This window comes from Rhipicephalus sanguineus, chromosome 10 (assembly GCF_013339695.2).
Source record: "Rhipicephalus sanguineus isolate Rsan-2018 chromosome 10, BIME_Rsan_1.4, whole genome shotgun sequence".
In the NCBI taxonomy this organism is placed as follows: domain Eukaryota; kingdom Metazoa; phylum Arthropoda; class Arachnida; order Ixodida; family Ixodidae; genus Rhipicephalus; species Rhipicephalus sanguineus.
Window position 1 is genome coordinate 10,723,954 of NC_051185.1, and position 23,044 is coordinate 10,746,997.

Sequence of the window (23,044 nt, forward strand, 5' to 3'; positions counted from 1 at the left end):
CGACAGCTTTGCGACCGTGAGACGACCGACAACAATGCCTCAACATTGAAAACTGTGACAAGACCTGCACTTCCTCTAACCAGACATACTATAGTTATCTGGTCGGAACATGTAATGTTGTGGCACGCACAGTGCGACATATTCGCGAAGAGTGCGCACTCCTAGCACAGAGGTCAACGCATTTGCCTAGAACGCTTGAAAGGCACGTTTCGGCACGTTCCAGCGCGCTCCGGGGCCGTGCATACCGATAATAAGTAGTTTGAGGCAGCCCGCGCTTGAGCATTCAATATAAGCGGTCATGCACGCTATAATTTGGGCTCTGAACCATGTGTAATCGGCACACATAGTTTGCAGTGCAATCCTGAGCGCGCCTTTCCGGCGCGCCTTTCCGGTCGACCTCTGTACGCGAAAATGCTGCTGATAATGTGTCAATTCACTGAACTTCAGATGAATGCATCATGTGTGTGTAAGCAGTTATTCAAACGAGTAACATGCTGCGCGAACTGCAAACGAAACAGACAGAATAATGAGAGCGCTCTGTACTGTCCTTCTATTTCTCCAGTTCGTATAGTTCTCGCAGCAAACATCGTTATAAGTAACAAACGATCGATGTATGATTTTGATTGGACCTACACTAGCCATCATGTAATCGGTGCAATTACACTGTATTATTCTCGCTTATGTGACTCAATAAACTCTGTAGACCTGACCACTATAGTGGCCGTTAAGCCTGAACCATACGGTATAGTGTTTAAAATGAACTGCACATTTCTGTTCCACAAGCATTATATCAATGTGTCGGGTGTGTGACAAAGGTAACAAAAATACGCACCTGTTTGCTGAACAAAGCGATGAGGGCTTCCAAACGCGTCTTGTGTGGACGTCTCAAAGTAGGCGGTGTTGAATGCAGAGTTTAGGTGGCTGAATCTAAATTGATGCCGAGCCGACCGTTCTTTAAAAGGCTTACGGACAGCTCACAGAATACCATGGCTTTGCAACTCTTGTTTACACGTCTTCAGCACTCGTAGCTCATTTCCGTTGTAAACAACAGGCACGAGTGCAACATTACGCGCATGCGCATTTCTCTGTGCCCTCTATAGTAAAGCCACGTATCTTTAGCATTTTACCGCAGAAAACGACGCGCAATGACAGCGTCATATACGTATATATGTAACGACGGAGTAGCGCCTGCTTTCTTTGTGGCAGAGTATCACGTGCTTGTCGTAGTGCTGTCAAGGTAAATGTAAATGGTAGCGAAGCTTCCATAGAAGCCCATACGTTCAGAAAATGGCTGCTCATCAGCTGCTCATGGGGCTTGGCGCCATCTGTGTGAGGAGGGAACACTTCCGGCGGAACAAAAAATAAAGCGGATGTGACGCAATATCCGGTAAAAAAAAAGTGACGTCATTTTGTTAGCACTAGCGCGAAATTTGACCTCAAAATATTTTTCTTAGGCCCCTGATTGCTAAGGACTTGCGCTACGGCGAGCCAGCAAGCCCTTGGCGAATGCGCTTGAAGCCAACGCTAGCTAATCTAATATCGACCCGTGACTAAACAGCGGTGTTTAAGTGTACCGTCGTGCAATTCGCCTTGGTTTTAGCAGGAAACTTTATTCTTTGAGCTTTTATTCTGCGTTCGTGTCACCTTCCACAGCGTGAATAAAGTAGGCAACAGCGTACCTCTCATGTTTGCAGCGTTGCTTATTTGCTTCGCACATGCGCAGGGGACTTAAAGAGCGCATTGCATGTGTGCTTCAGTTCTAACAAAAAGAAATGACGCCTGGTCACGCCATAATAATGATATTTCAGTTTTATTCAATGGTCACAATAACGCAATTTAACACACCCGACAGAATGAGCAACAAATGTCATAATAAGTACAAAAGGTGCGTACACTACGTGCACTATGTTTTGCCTTTTGTTCCGATAAATTACCTTTACGTGCAACGTATCAAGACATGCAAATTGTAGTGATTGTAGAGCGACAGATAACTCAGCGATCTGCTCACCGATAACAGGAAATGTAGTAGGCACCGCGTGTTCACGAAGGAAACCGGGCAGCAGGAGTACTGATCCATGAAAATCCAGCAAGCACACTACTCCGAACCGTTGCCCCGGTGTCTTATCTAGAAGAGAGAGACCAGATTTTTCTTAGCCTCGTAGCGCGAGTGTCAGCCGCGCCGCTACTCTCGACACCAGGTGCCGCCTGGTGGTGCAGACGACGGCGGGGGCTGCTGGTGGCGGGAGGTAATAGCCGCGCTTGCGTCGCGTGTTCGCTTGTGTCAGTGCTTTCAGAGCTGTTAGAAAGTTGCGGTCTCAGTTGCTTGCTTGCCGCACACTCGGAACGGCAGTGCAATGTATAAAAATTCGTCCGGGTGGCACTGCGCCGTCGTTGGGTGCCCGAACACCGAGATAAAAAGGAAGCGGCTGATGCAACAGACCTGCGACGTTCACGGTAACACGAGCGGCTTATGTTTGTGCAGCGTGTATTCCAGACGTTTTCAAGGCCCTTGATTTCGATAAGTAATATGTGAGCTGGTGCTTTTGCTCAGGAGGCCATATTTTCTACCTATTCAAAGGGCTGCACTGCAAGTGTATGGGTTAAAACAGGACCACCTGCTGGATGAAAAAAAAAAATAATAAACTGAATTACTAGAACGACAATATTTTCTCAAACTGCGAAGCCAATTAACAAAGGTTTCTTAATTTTGCCTGAAGACTTACAGGCGCCACCGCAGCTGCCGAGTGGAAAAAAGCTTCAGTTATTAACATGCACAGAAATTTGAACACGCGGTTGTTTAATCTTGCTTCTGAAATCCAAAATGCGACCACCTTGTTGATAATTTGTTCAAAAAGGCGCAGGTAAACCTCGATGTAACGAACTGTTTCACTTTTTACAACTTCATGTCTATAGAAGATATGTATTTTGAACCTCACAGCCGCGAGGCATGTCGACCTGTGGTTTCATAACAAAGAAGTTTTACTGTGACAGCAAAGGAAGGTCGAGGCGATAAATCCTGATCCGGCTCAATTGTGATCGAAGGTGCCCATGTGACAGGGATCTTGTCATTGCAGGGGCGATCCTTCAATTGCAGTTAAGTATATCCTGAACGAGGCACGTCGCGACAGAAAGTGCACGCGTGTGCGCTGCTTGGTCAGGATTGAACTCAATCACTATCGGATTAAAACGTAATCTCCGCTACAGCGTTCTGCGTTCAAAACTGAAATAGTCGCCTAATTAAATTCATCCCGTTGCATTTTGCGAGAGAGCACAAAACAGCCATCGTGCAGCACAAAGTCGGACGGTAGCGCGGCACGAAAATATCTGTCGCTGCTGTCTTTCAGAAAAAAAAAAAAAGAAGATACAGCTTACTAGGCTTCATCTGGCCGTTATCATACGCAAATCCGTAAGTTTAAAGCGTTTCTTGATATGATACAGTTCTAAAAAAAGAGTGGACAACTGCACGGCGTTGCAACTATTCAAACTTTCGTGACGATGTTGCTGAACGTTCTCGCGATGTTTGGCAAGCTCCCTGGCACAATTCCACTGTTCGAAAATGTAGTCGTATGAAAGAACATGCACGTTCCGACATTCAGAGAAGACTGAGCGGCTGCAGCGCTCGCGAATCTGCCATCGCCCGCTACTGAGAGCCACAAACGTGGTGCACCGCGCTGTACGCTAGCGCGTTTCAGCTGCCCCCAAGCAAATGCTCGCACCGCGGCGCCTCGGTCGGCCAAACATGGCGGCCCCCTACGAGCGCTGGAAATTCTTGGAACACCAAATCGTTTCCGCGAGTACCGAGGAAAGCGTTCGGCGCGAAATGTTAGCCGCCTCGTGCCGCTGTCCGTTGAAGACCATAGCCAACAGGTTCACCAACGTTGAAACGCACCTCGCAACTTCGCGGACACCAAAATAAAATTCTCACCACAATAATTCACAGAACGCATGCAAGTGCGAAACACCAGAACACCTGAGGGGGCGTGTCGCCGCAGACGAACTTGCGAGCGCGCCTTTCCATGCACCGCAAGCGCTGCACTGAATGATAATGACGTGCGCCTCTCTTCAGGGGGCGCTAAGAAAAAGGTTTTTCGTAAGAATTAAACACTGTCGTACATTCTTGGCACATTGCACCTACATAATATCGTTCGCGAAATAAATGTAATTTGTAAAACATAAAAACTGCTTTACCTCTACAATAAAACTTGGTTTTTCGCTATTAGTGTTTGTTCCCTCCAAACATAGCCGCGCTTCAATCGCAGCACCCATAACTCCCCTTGCTGGTGTCGTTGGCAATAGGTTCTGAACCGTTTTTCGCCCGAAGCTTCGCGACCTATTTGAATCGACCTTGGTGCTGTTTCCAGCTCTAAAAGGCTGAAATGGAGTACCAACATGCTGCACACTTACGTAATTAAAAAAAAACGTACGCCACGTAGCATCAATTAAGACTACGTGGTATTTTCTAAAATGACGTAACCGCCGGCGAGCGATGTCGCTCACTGGCGGTTATCATTTGATGGCAGGTTCCATCAGAAAGCTGGGCGACAGAGGTTCCAAATGTGGTTCCAATATGAAAAATCAGGCACTAGAAAAGCACGGACCAAAGTGTTCCCTCTATTGTTCATCGTGTTTTCTTCTATTTTCTTTTTTCGTCGGCCCAAGCTTAACCCATTGGAAGCCGTCAAGGAGGTCATTATTATTATAACCTTCTTGGAAGCCATGGTGTTTATGGTTGACAATCAGACAACTGTCCGACAACGTGTTGCACGACGCAATGCCGACGCTCTGACCCTCTTGCGGCTCAAGTGAACGACGGCATCATTGACAGCATTTTTTCCACTCGTCCATTTTAAGAAATTAATACGCAGTGTTTCACCACAAGTATGGCAGTGCTAGGGGCACATGCACTCATTGTCTGTGATACGAATCGTTGTACTGTCCTCGCAATCGACACAATCTCCAAAGGAATCGCACAATTATGTGTATGTGCTGCCTGCTGTGTTCATGCAACACTAAGTACGCTCAATGTAATTCAAGCTTTTAAAGCCTAATTATTTCCTGTTTGTTCGATCTTGGCTCTTTTGGAAACAGTTGTTGCAAGGCATTGGCCGCAGCAGCTATCATCATCGTTGTATCAGACGGACCGTGGTACGCGCATGCCGATGCAGCGGTAGTTTTTATTTTCTGCTCCGGCTTTGTGTTGACGTCGTCGTTGCGTTGCGGTGCGAGGCCCCCGTTGCTTGTCTAAGCAGAGTGAACCCACGTTTCACGTATCCTATTTTTGTTGACTTGCGCGAGCTTCTGCGCGACTGTTCTTCGTGTTTTACTTCTACCACATTTTGTTATGGCTGGGTCAGCGTCAACACTCTGGATGGGGGACGTGAGTATATTGGAATGTCTCTTGATAGATGTTGATAAAGTTCAGTAAACTTTCGGGGTCACGTAGACATGATTCTTTCCTCCCAGTAATGCCTAGAGCATCGTGTAAGGAACAGTCCTAGTTTTTGCACAAATCAAACGACTTCTTACTTCCTAGTATCCCGAACCTCGATAAATGCGAGTTACAAGGCAGTTGCGCATATTTGCGAGTGTGTATGTACGTTAAACATTTGACGTCGCTACGCCCTACCTTAGAAGGAACTCCTGGGGGCAAAGTGTGCCTTCACGACGTGTGTCGGTCGTTTAAACGCAGTCTCTCACGTATTACAAGCTAGCGGGCACCGTTCGCGCAATGGGGCGGAGCAACATTTGAAAATCGGCGAAGTCGGGCGTGCGGTGGCAAGTTTTTAACGGTTATAAACGTGTCTTGTTTCAATCTGTTCATTTCGATCTTCCAGTTGGAGCCTACCATGGACGAGTACTTCGTGCAGCAGGCATTCAGTATGATGGGCGAGAATCCGGTTCACGTGAAAATCATCCGAGACCGGCTCACAGGGTGAGCAGCCGTTGGCGACGTCGTTGGCGCAAGCTCGTTAATTGCGTGCACAGCGCTTATCATGTGTTGCTTTTCTGCCTGCACGGCTTTGTCCTTGATTGAAACAAAACTGCATGCACTGTGAAATCGACTCCTAACTTGAACTTACAACTCTCTTGCCGTTCTATTGTGTTGTTCAGATATCGATGTTTCAGCCTCGTAATCCTTGAAACGCACGGGCCCGGCTGCCGACTATATGTTGCACTTTAGCTCTTTTTGCATGTAATTATCGAAAGAGCCACTGCACTTTTCGTAACAAACCTTAAGGCACTTCGTTCTGTCACTGTGCGCTCGTGCATGTAATGCTTGCAATATGTTTTGCTGATGCTTCATGTCTTAAGCCTTTTGCGCGGGTCTTTCTGCTAGTCCTCTCAGTAACATCTTTTCTGTGTGTTGGGCTAGGTTACCAAGGCATATCTGCTTCAGATCTCTTTTGCAGTGATTTATACGCTGGTTATAAAGCTACTTTTCTGTAACTTCTATGGGCAGAGGCATGACTAAATGGGACATTGCTGGTTCTCCCTTTCAGGAATGGGTAAAAATTCGGGCCTGTAAAGAATCAGAGGCTCAACCGAGCCAGTATTTGGGGGAGTGCTGAGCAGGCACTTAGTTACCAGGGTTCAGCCCTATGGGCACTTCAGGTAAGTATGCAGTGCTGGATGGATGCCCATTTGTGCTAAGAACCTGCTATGCAAGCTGTGTTTGAGACATCCGTTAGTACTAGCCTCTCTTAGAACGTTCCGGTTGGGATGATGTTTTCAGGGTTTTGCTTTGTTTGAAACATGTGCCCCTGGCGAAATCGTCCAGTTTGCTTGTCCACTGGGTTCACAGTGTTGGCTGCATAAGCTGTACAGCCTTGTTTGTAAAAAAAAGAAAAAAAAAAGAGGCCAGATACTGCTGAACAGCTTGTTTCCAGTGTGTATATTCTATATGTCATCATTAATGCACTGTTTCAAAGAAGTTTGTGAACCGCAATGAAGTTTGTGTAAAAGATAGCTAGATTCTTTCGCTAGATTAAGGGGTGCTCTGATATTGGTTAGACTGGCACCCTTACAGTGCAATTTAAGTGCACTCTTGCACAACTTTTTAGTGTTGCTGGAGCACTCTGAAAAGACCACTCAAGAATGGCACTAAGGTAATGTTCTGCAATCTTGCTCTGCATAATTGCTGTAATTTTACATCTGCCAGAACTGTGGCCAGGTGATTTGAGTACAATTCTTACATCATTGGCACTGTAACCAGTAGTATGCAAGATGTAACTTGCACTCTCCAGTCTTTCACAGTTTGTATCTAAGGGACACTAAATAAAAACTATTGCTTCTACAATAGCAAAAAAGGTATTCTTGCCATAAGGAGGATCAGCGCTTTTAAAAAGATGTCGTGCAAGATCGGTGGCAATGCCACAGTGAAGTTCTTGGCCCAAATTACCATGGTGGTGTTTTTGCAGCACCTGCACAAGTCTAGTTCATTTTTTATTGGCAGAGGTAGATTGCATTGCGCTCTAAAAAAGTTTGACTTATACTTACAAATTTGTAGAACTTCGCTGTGCCTTAACTGCCAAATTATAAGAAAATACGCCGCAGTACGTGACATCAGAGCATCATACTAGCACCGAGGTTTCAGTATGAATTTTCAGAGCAAGTTTATCCTTCATTTTCTCGTTATCAGCTGCTAAATAAATAGAACTCGTGTTTTGAATGAAAACTTTTTCAAACCAAATTTAGTGTTTCTCTTACATTTTCTACATGGAAATGGTACACTTCTTTGCAGCCACAATGACTGGCTGCATTTTGTACAAAGCGTTTAGTGTACTGCTGTAATGAACATTACATAAACTTCCAAATTTCGATCACAACAATGCCAGATTAATTTTTTTTTTTTGCACTTTCCTCAATGCACAGTTCCAATGCACGCTCCCCTCTCTTGGAACAGTGGAAACCTGTCTCTGAAGGCCAATCTCTATAAGGGCAAAAAAAATGCAGTGTCATGCTAGTTCTTTTATCAGTACTGCTTCTTCCTCTTTATTTCATCTATACATAGCTTGCATTGACGTCACCATGGCCGCCATCTTTGTGAGCAAACTAGTTGAGGCATGCACAGCAAGAAACTGTGACATCAGATTAGTTCCAGTGCCCCCTCCAATCCTTTGTGTTCCTCCTTGGTGCAGCTGGCGAAAGGAAGAAAGCCGGGAGAGCACAAAAGAACGCACAGGGAGGGACTGATTGCTGAAATGACTCTCTAATGAGATAAAAAAAAAAAAAGTCACGGTGGCTGCCATGTTTGTGAACAAGCACAGAGAACCTGTCTGTGACGTCACGTGCAAGCCATGTATAGTTCCTGCATTTGATCCGTCATCCGCACAGCCACCTTTCCCTGGCGACATTATGCTTTTCATTATTCCTAATAGTGAATTCGCTGTAGTGGCTCAAGAAGAACCTCGATATCTGTCATTGTTTGCAAGCAGGTTGCCTAGAGGCTATGGATTTCTGGACTTTGGTGATGAAGAAGCCGCAGAGCGAGCGTTGCTGCGCTGCAATGGGAAACCCATTCCTAATGCAATGCAGGTATGTGGTACGAGAAACAACCATACTAAAGAGGCCATGAGATGGTCACCCAACATCTTGCGGTTTTCGGCGAAAAACAGAATATCTGCTGTGCCCATATACAGGGTTCTCAAACTCCTCAGCTAGCGAGCCGCAGTCACAAAATTTGGTCGCTCTAGGGCCAGGACAGTAAAGAAGGTGCGAGGGTGGAGGGTTTGAAGGAAATGTCGGCCAACTAACGTTGCCATCTGAAGGACCCTTCCCACTCTCATAATGAATCATTTCTCATAAGGATTGGGTCTCTGGACTTGACAAACTGATACCAATCTCCACAATGACTGAAATCTGGATGCCGATTCTGAAATAAAGAGACGTTTTGATGCGCGGTTTTATTTCAATGCACTTTGACCGCGTGGGGTGCCTCACGAAATGTATGAGACGAAGGCAGCCATGTGCGGGCCACTTGTTTGAGACCCCTGCTGTATTACATATATGAAAAATGGACTGTAAAAGAAAATTTCAGTGCAGTATACCATAAAATCCCGAGCAAGTGCCCCCTTCTCCTTTTCGGGAGGACTAGAAATATGTGCCAATGACCGAGCAAGTGCACCCTACCTTCCCTCCCGGCATTTTTTTTTCAACCTGTTCTCCACTACAGAATCCTGCAGCAGTGGTTCCTGGGAACCCAAGTTCTGAGAGTTTAGATATATGCATTATTTCTTAGTACTTTTACAGTGTGGTGCCTCGTGGTTGCATTCTTAGCTGTCACAAATTGTCTGAACATTTGAAGAGCGTCTTTCCCCCTTGGTCATAACAAGAGATTTCACACGATGATTCCCTCCGGTTCAGTAAAAAAAACAGTAAATGCATGCATATTCAGTAAAGCATTTTATTAGAAGCACAGGTGTGCATTCTTCTTAGAGGCCCTTCTACCTCCATCTTGAATTTTGGTCCGCGACTGAGGATGGGCCCCCCCTCCAAATCTAGTCCGATTATCTTCCACCGTAAGGGGGCCGCTTGCTGGGGATTTTATGGTAGGCCTTAGAAGTCAACGGCTATAAACCCCACTTGCCACCAGCGACCGTCATTTTGCCACGGCCTGTGTGATGTCATGTGCTGCATGGAGCGGAGCCATCATCTTCTACCAACCAAAATTTCAGCCGCTGCAAATTGTCGAATTTCACTGTAAAGCTGAAAAAAGCTGAAATACCTCGATTGTATGTGCAGCTGTGACAGAAAAAAAATCGTTCAACGGAATGCAGACACTCGCACAGCAAGCAGCTTGTTACGTCATGGCTCACGAGTGCGCCAGTGTGGCCAGACTGTCAGGCCATTCGCGTGTTCATAAAAATATTCAAATATACATCAAGTGCTTGATCAAATGAGCTAAAATTTTGCCAGCTTGTTTGTGAACGCACAAGGATTAATCCACATAGTGCAGATTATAATTGAAAACTGGGTGTCGTGGCCCCTTTAAAGCAGCTGATTTTCTTCTGCCACTGCTGTTAAAGGGACACTAAAGAGCAAAACGATTTTTCTCGCATTAGTCAAGTAGTCTCCCACGATACCAAAAACACCACGCTTACTGCGCGAAGACTCTTAATAAGCGAGAAAACGCGCAAAAAGAAAATACAGGTGGCGACGCCACCTTGGAATTCCCGCACCATTTGCCGTGACGTCACATATTTTTGACGGCGCCTGCTTGGGCCTATGTACAGTAAAACCCCGTTAATTCGGACTTCACGGGACCAGAGAGAATGTCCGAATTAACCGAGGGTTCGAATTATCGCGAGTACGATCAAAACACTAGAAAAATGTTTCCGCCACCACCAGACTTTTATTTCTTAAAGAAGTCGGTGATCGCGGTTTGCTTCGCGGAGGCAACGTGCAAGGAAATCACAATTTTGCTAAGTTCCTGAAGGTGGCTGTCCGCGCACACTGTGCCGCAAAGCGGCGGTCTAGCTGACGCAGCCAGGCTTGAAATATTTCGGCCGTCATCCAAGCCTTTCTATTAAAGCGGTAGTCGACAGGCAGCTGCTTAATGTTCTTAAAACATCTTGGCTTCGCAGCCTTTCCGATCACCAGCAGCGGCAGCTACTCTGTGCCGGTCATGTTCGTAGCCAGAAGAACCGTCACCCGCTCTCTACTCCGTTTCCCGCCGACGCACGGGTCCCCCTTAAACACGATCGTCTTCTCAGGCAGAGCCTTAAAGAACAGCGCTGTCTCGTCAGTGTTGATAATGTTGCACGGCTCGTACGTAGAAAGGCGTGCGGAAAGTCCGGAACGCCAGGCCTGCACAACGCTTCACCGCGCACGTTGCGGAACACCAGGGGTGCTATCGCGGAACGATGCCTTATGCCATATTCTATGCTATTCTTATCATCCACCACTCGTGGCTAAAGCCCCTCGTGGCTGGCTGATCGCGTTGATAACGCGGACGGACCGTTGCCATGTTGCCTGTTGCTGATGACAGTAGCGATGCACTGCCTTTCATTGTGTATGTGCCTCCGAGATGCAAAGCTCGTTTTAACTCTCGGAGGCCATGATCCGATCTCGAAGTGTTAGATGCGCCGTCGATTTCGGCTGCGAATCCGAATTATATCTGAACCGCGGCCATGGCGGTATCCGCTGCTGCTTCCCCGTCTCGACCCGACCTCGGTCGGGAGTTCGAATTAACCGAAGCGCGGTCGAATCTGTCCGAATTAATGAGAGTTCTCAGCCATAGAACAATGCACATTTTGGACGGGACCAGACGCCGCGTCCGAATTAACCGAAATTCCGAATTAACGGGGGTCGAATTAACGAGATTTTACTGTAGTTCCTAATCGGTTAAATCGAAGTACATTGTCCTCTGAGGGGGCCAGAGACTTGACATAACGAGTTTGTGGAAATTTCGTCGAGCCAGTGGCGCCAAAATACGTTAACTGCTCTTTGAAGTCTTTTACGTCACGAATTACAAAGTTCGGCGCGAAATTGAAAAATGAAACTTTGAACTTGGTTTTCTCCTCTAGTAATAAACCTATGGTGGTGAAATAAACTACACGAGAGTTCTCAGAGCGCACTTTATCAATCTAAACAAATTCATTGTTTCTCTTTAGTGTGGCCAGTAGGGTGGTGCTTGGCCGACTCAATGCTGACAGTGGTGGTAATCATTGGTCTGTGTGTGTGAGCTGTTTTTTTTTTTTTTTTGTAGCCGAAGACGTTCCGGCTAAACCACGCAAACAACAGCACAGGAGGTGGTGGTGGCGGAGGCGGAGGCTACCAACAACAACAAGGCTATGCCAACGGCGGTGGCCGCCCCCAATATGGATCATCGTAAGTGCATTACTCCAAATACAGTCGACGTCCGATTTCCCGGACCCTCAAGGGACCGCGAAAACGTCCGGAAAATCGGGCAGTCCGGAAAAACGAATGCATGTGAAAACGCACATTTTTGGTAGGTATTTTTCGCTGACGGAGAGGGTCACAGCCGGAGTACAAGATTCCCATAGCAATTCAGCCAATGCATTGTTTAGGTGGCTCTGAAAAGAGCCGTTTATAAAAAAAAAATACGACGTGGCCGGCACTACCTCATAGGTCAGCACTTGGGCGCAAAGAAGTCGCTTATTTTCTTTTGCACGGTCCACTTGCCCGCGATTATGTCTGCCTCAATTTCAGTCAACGTCATGTTGCCGCTGTACACCAATGACAGTGTCATCAGTGCTCGCATCAACTCCGTGTTCGTTGGCTGTGTAGGAGCTGGCTCTTCGTTCTCGGTGTCGGCATCGGAATCCTCCGTAACTTGATGAATGATTTCGTCATCGGTCAACTCCGCACATAGCTCGAGGTCTTTGTCAGCGTCGGCGAAGCCCTCAAGGGTTATCTCGGCTGGAATCAACACGCCGCCAGCGCGCAGATCGTCGAAGGCAACGTCCGCGGATGGCAGTTCGTCATCGTGAGCCTACGAGGTGGCTTTGTGCGCTTCGAAGGCGCGGACAAAGACGAAGGAGCAGTCGGTGCCATTGCTGTAAACGGCGAATCCACTAGACGAAAAGCGCAGCACGAAACAGCTAGGAACTCTGTGGATGCTGAAGGTCGGGAAACGTGATCACTGAAGGTAGCGCGCAGCAGCAAACGATCAACCACAGACACGACCGCAGAGCTGGCACAGCTGACAAAAACAACACGTGAACGAACACAGTGAGGTTTGGCTTGGCTAAGCTACGGCTGGCAACGGATTGACACGTGCGGTTTCGAGGTTATGGCAACCGCGGCGCAGTGCGGCGTTGCTGCTCATGTTGCTGCTGTTGCTGCTGATGCGCGGGTTCAAGGATATGAAAATGAAAACAACCAAAATGGCGGCATCGGTGGTGACTTTGGGTCGGCGGTTAACAGTAAAAAGTCCAGGAAATCGGATGGCGAAGGCTATAAGCGTCCGGAATTTCGGACTTTTTAATACATTGACTCTACGGGGAACTTGACGGTGCCACAGATGAGTCCGGGAAATCAGGCATGTCCGGAATTTCGGGCGTCCGAGAAATCGGACGTCGACTGTAGTAGTAAACATTCTGCGGCACTAGCTCTTATGAGTTCCGTGATATTTAAATGCAAGAGAACTTCCTTGTCTATCGCACCTCCCTTTGGCCTCCCCTTGTTTGCATTCGAACAAATAATTGTCAGTATGTGTAAATATAAACGAATCTTGAAATTCCTCCACTCTAAGAAATTGAAGCTAGGCCTGCAAAGTGGTGAGTAAGTACCTTTTCTCCTCAATGTAATTTCTGCAGTTTTGGGAAAAGGTGCTGTTATATTGCAACTTTACCCTTTGAGAAAAGGAGATGAGCCTAACTCATCAAGTGCATACTTGCAAGAAGGACAAACGACCCAGTTAGATCAGTGCTTGTTTGTTTTTCCGGCAGGACTGTAGACAACTTGGGCACCTATGATGCGCCATGCTTCTGGGTGGTGCAGGTCTATTTAGCACTTTTTATTGATAATTTCAAGTTGCCAAGGGCCTGCAGAAGAGTAAAATTGAAAGCTTATACATGTTGTTTTGATGCGAACCTTCTGTTCCAAAATGGCACACTCCTCCACCCTCCCACTGCACGGGTGCATCGTTCTGAGAAGATTTGGCTGCAGTGGGATCTCAGCTTTTTTGAGTGCGAGTGATATTATCCTGTGGACAGCGATTATGAGCCCGCACGTATGCAGTGAAGCCAACCTTTGTTACACTTTAAAATTGTTCTTTCCGGGGGAAAAAAATTGCTGCTGAGGAGTATGGAAAACAGTGTGACACTGCAGCTGTACAGATTGCAAGTGAGGTTGCTGAAGCACAATGCTTACTTATGTATGCAGACTATCAAATGCATATACTTTTCTACACTAAAAGAACTTAGTTGCCAAATAAATGAGTAATAAATGTCTGGATTAAGCAGAAAAGCCATATTCCAAAGATTAGCAAAAACATATTTGAACATTGAACCCAGTGTATGTTATGTGAGGTCATTGTTAGGCCAAATCACTTTTTGTTTTCATATTTATATGCTGTGGTTACATCGGTAGGCAGTCAGAAATGTAAAATACTGAAAAATGTGGTTCTTTAAGAAGCGACATGGCAGGAAAAATCACTGTTACTTCATTTGGTTTCGAGTCTTAGGCATGCTTTGAGCATGATTCAAGTAGCTCACTAATTGCGTAATGTGAAGTATCTTGAGGTTTCACAGCATTACATGCTGCGTATGAAACGGCATACATGTTCACCACTTCATGCATGTTCACCACTTCATGCATGTACTCCTTGCATACAACGTAGGTCAAACGAGTTGTCCATGTTCGTGGGCGACCTCTCGGCCGACGTGGACGACACCCTGCTTTACCAGGCGTTCTCACAGCGTTACCCATCAGTTAGAGCTGCCAAAGGTGAGAAACACAAAATGCAATTTGCTTCTGCATATTGAGGCAACCATGCTTTCATTGTGCTAAGTTAATTAGCAAAGCCGCTTCAGTGCAATGATTTCGGACTTAAACTGGCTTTGACCAGTCAGCGGAATTACTTCTTAGTTCTTGATATAGTGTAACAAAATCATTTGGGAAACTCTGCACAACTTTATAACTGCCATTGCCAGTTTCATTGCTGGAGACTAGTCTGTGGCGCGTGCAGCTGCAAACCTGCAGTCCAGTTAACCACTTTGAAAGTTGCACTTATTAACAGGGACATCTCCCCAATGTTGCATGTGCAACATTCTATTTGTGCATTCATCTAATTTTGGCTGCGCTCATTTGCCCTAGCATGCCAAAAAGCTGACTTCGTTAGAATGCCATTTTAATTGCATCGTTTTAACTGCACTGAAAGTAGTAGGGACCATAAAGCACAAGGCAATCCTTCGGATTAATGTGTGCATACCTGTTATTGCTGTACCCAGGCTCTAGGTTCTGTTATTGGTAAAAGTGCTTGAGGCCCGTGTTTACGTCCGTGATTTAAGTGCACGTTAAAGAACACCAGATGGTCGAAATTTCCGGAGCCATCCACTACGGCGTCCCTCTTAATCATATCGTAGTTTTGGGACGTTAAACCCCAACAATTATTATAAACTAGCTTCTTTTGTAGATGAGATGCATGGTTTGACTGATCTAAGCGCACGAAGATGAAAAAGGGGAAGACAACAGGACAAGATGAGATGGTTTCATTCTCTAGGGTTGGCACTGATGTCTGCTGGTGGTCTGTTTCTGTTACAGTCGTGTTGGATCCAACTGGCCTGAGCAAGGGCTTTGGCTTTGTGCGTTTCTCGGATGGGACTGAGTACCAGGAGGCATTGGTCGACATGCAGCACTCCCTCTTGGTGGGCTCCAAGCCCATCCGAGTTGGTGTCGCCAACCCTCGCAGGTCAGTTGTGGTCACTGCCATCGTTAGATTTAAAAAAATTGCTTGCACTGCTGCAACTCGCGCCTTTCGTATACCTCGGGCGTCGAAATGCTACAAATTTTTATATTTGCAATTATTACTTGTAACTCAACGGGGTCGTAATTTGGGCTAGTAAAATATTCAGTCATACTGGCACTAAAGCACTCGCAAGTTAAAGGGGGATGCGGCCTTTGAAAATCGAGAAATTGCAAAAGACTCTTTTGTAGAGCTGTGCGAATAGCAAAATTTTGGGTGCGAAGCGAATTCGAATAATAAAGATTGAGTGCGAATCGAATCGAATAATTTCGAATAATTTTTGAATATTTGTCAAACATTTTTCGAATAATTCGAAGTGAAATTACAGAAAAAGTTGCAGAGAATCCCTAAGTATGTTCTTGTGAGATAGCAACATGAAAGTGTTTCTTTTCGCTAGGTTGATGAAGCGCTGGTGGGGTCATATTTCATAGTTGTCTTTCTTATCAAGAATGAGGCAATGTAGAGGCCGAATTGTATTTATGTACATGATTTGATGCAACCAAAGTGCTGCCGACAACACTTTACACGTGATAGGCAGAGATGCCATTTCCTCAGCCTCTCCTCCTCTTTCAACTGCTGTGGAAGGCCAACTGATGTGGCGGACAAGGGTCTGCTCCCTTCAAGTCCGGAGTTCCAAATCTGCCACGTAGACGTCGATATATAAGAACATCTGAAATTTTGGATGCTAAAAAAAAAAACCCGCATTTCCCCGAAGGGGAGTATGAGGAAGTGCGAAGCACGGGGTGATGCTATGAGGGGGCGCGCGCGACTAAACTGCAGAGCCGAGCGAAGGAGACGGCAGCGAGAGAGCACGTGCCAGCCGACCCACGGAGGTCTGGCCGTTTTTAAGTGCAAAGCACTTTTACTGATGATGATCTGTCTTCCGAACTCGTTCCAAAGAACCCGCAACGCGTTCAACTTGTTGGCGGCGTTGCGCACGCCCGAGATGGGGCTCAGGTTGTTGTCGAACCACAGTCGATCGCACACCGCGCAGCTATATCCGAAGCTGCGGTCCAGGAAGTCTCGCTTGAAGCGCGCGTCCGGCCGATCGAATTCGAGGGCCCGCGCTCGCTCACGCATCGCGCGTCCCCGCGCCAGATCGGCTTCGGGGTGCTCGGCTCGCTTCGCACGCTTTCGTTCGGCGTCTCGCCGCCGGCCTTCATCACCACAGGCAATGCGCGGGGTGCGCGCAGCCACGGAGCGGAGGGCGGAGCGCGCGCAGTCACGTGGGGCGTGACGTCGCTGCGCCGTTGCTACAGACGCTCCCCTCCGCTCCTCGCGCCGTTGCTATGGGACGGCAGATTCAGGGTCGCTTATAAAGTGCATTCGCACTTAAAAGCTTCGGCATCCGATTTTTCGGACTTCCTGCCCAAATTTCAGGTCCAAAACAGCGTTAAATGAGCCCCCAACTCTGCCACATCTTTCATCTCCATATTGGAACCAGCGTTTTCTTGAGTTAATACATTTGCGACCGTAGCGGAGCTTGAAAGGCAGCTTTGCTGCAATACGGGGGTGTGATGAGGTGAAGCATATTGAAAATTTAGGGACCACTTCCAAACGGACGTTGACCGTCTCTTCGCTAAGTTCGACCGTAACGGACCTTGAAAGGCAGCTTTGCCGCAATACGGGGTTGTGAGGAGGTGAAGCATATTGAAAATCTAAAGACCACTTCCAATCAGACGTTGACTGTCTCTTGCCTAAGTTCGACCGTAACGGAGCTTGAAAGGCAGCTTTGCCTCAATAGGGGGTGTGATGAGGTGAAGCATATTGAAAATCTAGGGACCACTTCCAGCCGGACTTTGTCTCTTGGCTAAGTTCGACCGTAACGGAGCTTGAAAGGCAGCTTTGCCGCAATACGAGAGTGTAATGAGGTGAAGCATATTGATAATCTGAAGGGGTCACTTTCAACCGGACGTTGACTGCATTTGTTTTTGGGAAGTTCGAATAGTAAAATTTCAGTGCGAATCGAATCGAATAGCAAACACTATTCGAAAAATATTCGAAATTTCGAATATTCGCACACCTCTAGAAATTACAGAAAGAAGTTGCAGAGAATCCTTAAAGGAGTACTGACATGAATTTTAAAATTTTTCGGGTTGTTGCTCTAAATGAAAGCACGGGTGTCGAGAACCCTAAAAAGAGTGTCGTGGTGCCTGGGGATGCATTGCATATATTTTTAATACCGCTTCTTTCAACCAGCAGTTTCGGTTTCGGTTTCGAGAAGGCAGCTTCATAGTGACGTGTCAAGTCGGCCCGTGACGTCACGGGCAGACTGCAACCCACGAAATATGCACCTGCTGTCCTTTGCTGTCAGTCGAACGTGGTTCATGATGAGTGAACTGTCGTCCAGTGCCTCCGACAGCGATTTCTGTGATTTAGGCTGCATGCAGAACCCAGATTTCGCAAACCAAGTGAGCCGACTTGAAACGTCATAGGGCTCTCCATGCGGTGAAGCTGCCTTGCAGATGCTGGGAGATGAAAACTTTAAAATCAAACTTAAATATTTATACGTGTTTCCCGGATGCGGTGTGGGGAGAACGTTAACACTAAATGCCAAGGAAACCAAAAACGTCCGTTTTGCTGCACTTCAAAATCGTGTCAGTACTCCTTTAAGTATGTTCTCATGAGATAGCAACATGAAAGTATTTCTTTTTGCTAGGTTGATGAAGCACTGTGGCAGGGTGGTGTTTCATAGTTGTCTTATCAAGAATGAGGCAATGTAGAGGCCGAATTGTATTTATGTACATGATTTGGTGCAACCAAAGTGTTGCTGACAACACTTTACACATGATGGGCAAAGATGCCATTTTCTCAGCCTCTACTCCTCTTTCAACTTCTGTGGAAGCCCAACTGATGTGGCGGACAAGGGTGTGCTCCCTTCAAGGCCGGGGTTCCAAATCTCCCTCGTAGACGTCGATATATAAGAACATCTGAAATTTTGGATGCTAAAAAGCTTTGGCTTCCAATTTTTTGGACTTCCTGCCCAAATTTCGGGTCCAAAACAGCATTAATTGAGCCCCCACCTCTGCGACATCTTTGATCTTCATGTTGGAACCAGCGTTTTCTTCAGTTAATACATTTGCGACCGTGGCAGAGCTTGAAAGGCAGCTTTGCCGCAATACCGGGGTGTGATGAGGTAAAGTATATTGAAACTCTAGAGACCACTTCCAATCGGACGTTGACTGCGTCTTGGCAAAGTTCGACCGTAACGGAGCTAGAAAGGCAGCCTTGCCGCAATACGGGGGTGTGATGAGGTGAAGCATATTGAAAATTAGGGGCCACTTTCCTAATTAGGTGGGAACCTAAGCTTGGGAATCTTAAGGGGAGACGCTCCTTGAAACAACTTTTTTTTTAATTTTTTGCAATAGAGACTTGAAAATTCTGTTATATGTATAGTTTTTCATGCAGATTTCAAATATGTCATTACTTTCCATGTAGCTGCTACAGTTGTTGAGTTATGTCATACACAATAGAAAAATGTTACACTTTTTGCGGGAACTCTTTTATGTACTAAACTTTCAGTAAAATCATTGGGTTGAATCTTATTAGACTCTTTGTAGACTGTAGAGTGCTAATATCTATCCAGATATTCCACAGAGATAATGGAACTAATAAAAAAATTTGTACTCTGTAACTGATTATTTTCAGTCTCCTTTGAAACAGTAACCGAATATTTTCACAAGTAATTCTGATAGATATTGCAATTTCAAGTAGATATTTGCATTCTACATGTCTTGAAGAATACGTGTGCCAGGTTTCGTTACTATACAATAAATATAAGTTTATAAAAGGCTGCCCGCAAAACGTGAAATTGTCGAAAAAAATGAAAATGAGAAAAACAAGTTTGAAAGTTTGAAACGTTGGCATTTATCAGAAAAAACACTATTTACATCAAATTGGGCCACAATCCGCCTCCACGTGTGCGTGGACGAAAGTGTAGACTCGGGGCAATCGGAATTTTCACAACACAGTTCGAGGAATGCCGAAAATCTGCGCTTTCCAGCCGCCTCTCGGACGCCGAGCTTCCGTTCGCGGCAAGGGTGGCATGCCGAACCCGCCACAAGTGCCGTGAGCGCGCCGATTTCGCAAAGCATCGTGTTGACAGTAGGAGCACCTACAAGTCTAGGCTCACTCTCAAAGAATCCAATCTTCTTTTGGGATGCACTGATAAATTCCACAGCAGCGTCACTTTCACAACCACTGTCGCGGGGTTCGGTGTCGGCGTTAGGCCTATCCGATATCGGAGCGTCGGGGGCATCGTCCATCGCTGTCGCTTTGGGAAGCGTCCGACGCCGTTTCCCTCGATACTTGTGGCGAGTCCTGAACTTTCGAACGTCAGAACTGCGCTTTTTAGGGCTTGCCATGGCACGAAAATACAGAAGAAACGCAGAACAACTCGGTCGCGGTGTTTGAGGCTTCGTTCTTTTGCCGGGGAGATGGGAGGGAGGAGAGGGTGGAGCGCGCCGCCGTCCAATGGCGGCCTCGCGCTGCGTGCCGCGAAATTCAAAACGCTCGACGTACGCGTTGTTTTTCTCGTTTTTTCTTTATTCTGCGTGAAGATACGAGACTAACCCCTGGTGTATTGTGGAGAAGACAGCTTTACGCTGCATGCGGGCAGGATTGCAAATGGCGGGCACCGCGTCATTTTCGCAACAGAAGGACGCAAACTACACCATTTTTTCGCGATTTTTGCGCATTTCTCGCGTCACCGCTTCTCACTTGGAAGCCTTTTTAGTAGAGCTGTGCGAATAGCAAAAGTTTGGGTGCGAAGCGAATTCGAATAATAAAGATTGAGTGCGAATCGAATCGAATATTTTCGAATAATTTTCGAATATTTTTCAAATATTTTTCGAATAATTCGAAGTGAAATTACAGAAAAAGTTGCAGAGAACCCCTAAGTATGTTCCTGTGAGATAGCAACATGAAAGTGTTTCTTTTCGCGAGGTTGATGAAGCGCTGGTGGGGTCATATTTCATAGTTGTCTTTCTTATCAAGAGTGAGGCAATGTAGAGGCCGAATTGTATTTATGTACATGATTTGGTGCAACCAAAGTGTTGCCTACAACACTTTACACGTGATAGGCAGGGAGGCCATTTCCTCAGCCTCTCCTCCTCTTTCAACTGCTGTGGAAGGCCAACTGATGTGGCGGACAAGGGTGTGCTCCCTTCAAGTCCGGAGTTCCAAACCTGCCTCGTAGACGTCGATATATAGGAACATCTGAAATTTTGGATGTTAAAAAGCTTCGGCGTCCGATTTTTCGGACTTCCCGCTCAAATTTCAGGTCCAAAACAGCATTAATTGAGCCCCCACCTCTGCCACATCTTTCATCTATATGTTGGCACCAACATTTTCTTGAGTTAATACATTTGCGACCGTAGCGGAGCTTGAAAGGCAGCTTTGCCGCAATACGAGGGTGTGATGAGGTGAAGCATATTGAAAATCTAGGGACCACTTCCAAACGGACGTTGACTGTCTCTTGGCCCTAAGTTCGACCGTAACGGAGCTTGAAAGGCAGCTTTGCCGCAATACGGGGGTGTGGTGAGGTGAAGCATATTGAAAATCTAGGGACCACTTCCAACCGGACTTGGTCTCTTGGCTAAGTTCGACCGTAACGGAGCTTGAAAGGCAGCTTTGCCGCTATACGAGAGTGTAATGAGGTGAAGCATATTGAAAATCTGAAGGGGTCACTTTCAACCGGACGTTGACTGCATTTGTCTTTGGGAAGTTCGAATAGTTCGAATAGTAAAATTGCAGTGCGAATCGAATCGAATAGCAAACACTATTCGAAAAATATTAGAAATTTCGAATATTCGCACACCCCTACTTTTTAGATAATTTCTCGTGCGAATTTGAGCTTGATATTTTCAGAAATAAAAGATTATAGTCCAAGGATGACAATACAGCCAAAAAAAAAAAACCCAGATTTTTCTCGGAAAACCGCGACTTTTCGACCCGCGTCTCCCCTTAAGTGCTATCCCCACTGGCATAAATCATGGTGGGGGGGGGGGGAGTGTCCTGATCCCCCTTGCGTTCAGGCTGGGGGGACACCCCTTGCAAGTGTTCCCCCTTTGAGATTAACTTTTCAACATACCTGAATTGCTTGACAGTTGAGTATTACACATGCAATCCTTTTTAACACCTGTTTGTTTTGTAGTGTGTGCCTGTGCTCAATACTGTTCAACTGTGTAAGACTATGGAAATCGCACCTGCCGTTTGACTGGTTTGCGAGAATACTCAATAGCACAGTGCATTTACGCGAGTTGGAACCAATGCTCATTTTTATGTTTTATTTCAAGGCATGACTAATTTAAAATAAAACCTCTATTTATTAAACAATATGGCCACCGTGGCAAGATAAGATTTCTGGTGATCTTAGCATATGAACTATTAAATTAGCGTGCACTCCTGCCAAACACTTGATCTCTCATTGCTCCCACTTTCCTTTGCAGAGCCGCAGCTGGTCCCGGTGGCCAACGTGTTTTCTATCGTAACCAGTCGTCGGACTACTATTAGCTGCGACCTGTTCCACCAACTTTCTTGAGGTTGCAGACCCGCCGTGCAAAAGTGTTGGCTTTACTGCGTGTCTGGATGTCTGTAACTTGCAGCGCGCTTTTAACAAATGTTCTTTGGGTCAGCCTGTCACATTTTAGCTGTACATATGTGCACTTAAAAATGACATAAACTTAAGAAAAAGCTAGAATAAGTGTGAGCCTCGTTTTCATTCTCGGCAGGGTGTGGCATTTAGCAGGGATTCTGAAGACAGTTACAGTTGCTTGTTCATAGGGAAATTGTGTGTGTTAAGTGCGAAGAAGTTTTTAAAAATGTCGCCCTATATTTACTGGTGTGAATCTTGTATTTCGAAAATGAATTTTCCTCTTTCAAACTTTTTTTATTTAAACAATAAAAATGGTAGGCATGCTTGTATTTAAACATTAGAACAAATGTGTTTCGATATAAAGTTACTACAAGTTGTGCATATTGCAGTTTCTCTCATGAATTTTCTTTTTTTCATTGTTACAATTTTTTTTTGTGTCTGAATGTTTTGCATGCAGTTTTAGTACTGTACCGAACATGCTGCCTTGTATGAGGACCATATTTAGAAGGCTTGTATGTAATAAAAATCTGCTACTCAATTTGTATTCAGTATTCTCGTGGTAAGTTCACAGTTAAAGCTGTGTTAGAACAAAACCATATTATACTGTCACTGTCAGAATAACAGTTTACTGAATTTCATGCCTTTCCTACTGAAATTTCAGCATTCAGCCAACTGCACTTTGTGCTAGGACACTCGAATCCTGAACACAGTCACAATGGCTGCATTCTGATGCGATTATTTAAATATACCTTACAGGTGTAAAGGCACTGAGTAAGGGGGGGGGGGGGGGTGTTACAATGAAATAAGTAAACTTGTAAGGAACAGTGTGGCCAACATGTTTGAATTGTTAGGATTAAAAAATTCTGAAGGCCCTCAGTCAAAGTATTGTGCCACTGTCACATGGGCACTTGCAAAGTCCCTTGAAGGGGCGTGCTTAGGGAAACAGCTGAAAGGAGCTTCAAATCTAAAGAGTTCATGTTTGTACTTTGAGACTAAAGTCTTGATGTTTAAGGCACTCT

General features: G+C 45.9%; 1 protein-coding gene across 1 annotated transcript; it reads left to right on the forward strand.

Annotated features, from left to right (window-relative positions):
- Positions 1 to 5,152: 5,152 nt before the first annotated feature.
- Positions 5,153 to 22,569, forward strand: LOC119407016 (tRNA selenocysteine 1-associated protein 1). The gene is made up of 7 exons (XM_037673837.1): positions 5,153 to 5,377; positions 5,835 to 5,932; positions 8,436 to 8,535; positions 11,708 to 11,829; positions 14,306 to 14,412; positions 15,229 to 15,376; positions 21,880 to 22,569. The coding sequence occupies exons 1-7, from the start codon at positions 5,342 to 5,344 to the stop codon at positions 21,941 to 21,943; spliced, it is 675 nt and encodes a 224-aa protein (XP_037529765.1). The 5' UTR covers positions 5,153 to 5,341; the 3' UTR covers positions 21,944 to 22,569.
- The last annotated feature ends 475 nt before the right edge of the window (positions 22,570 to 23,044 follow it).

Coding starts and splice junctions, on each gene's coding strand:
- LOC119407016 (XM_037673837.1), top strand. CDS start 5,342: ATGGCTGGGTCAGCGTCAACACTCTGGATGGGGGAC. Junction 8,536..11,707: donor CCATTCCTAATGCAATGCAG/GTATGTGGTACG, acceptor TTTTTTTTGTAG/CCGAAGACGTTCCGGCTAAA. Junction 15,377..21,879: donor GGTGTCGCCAACCCTCGCAG/GTCAGTTGTGGT, acceptor TTTCCTTTGCAG/AGCCGCAGCTGGTCCCGGTG.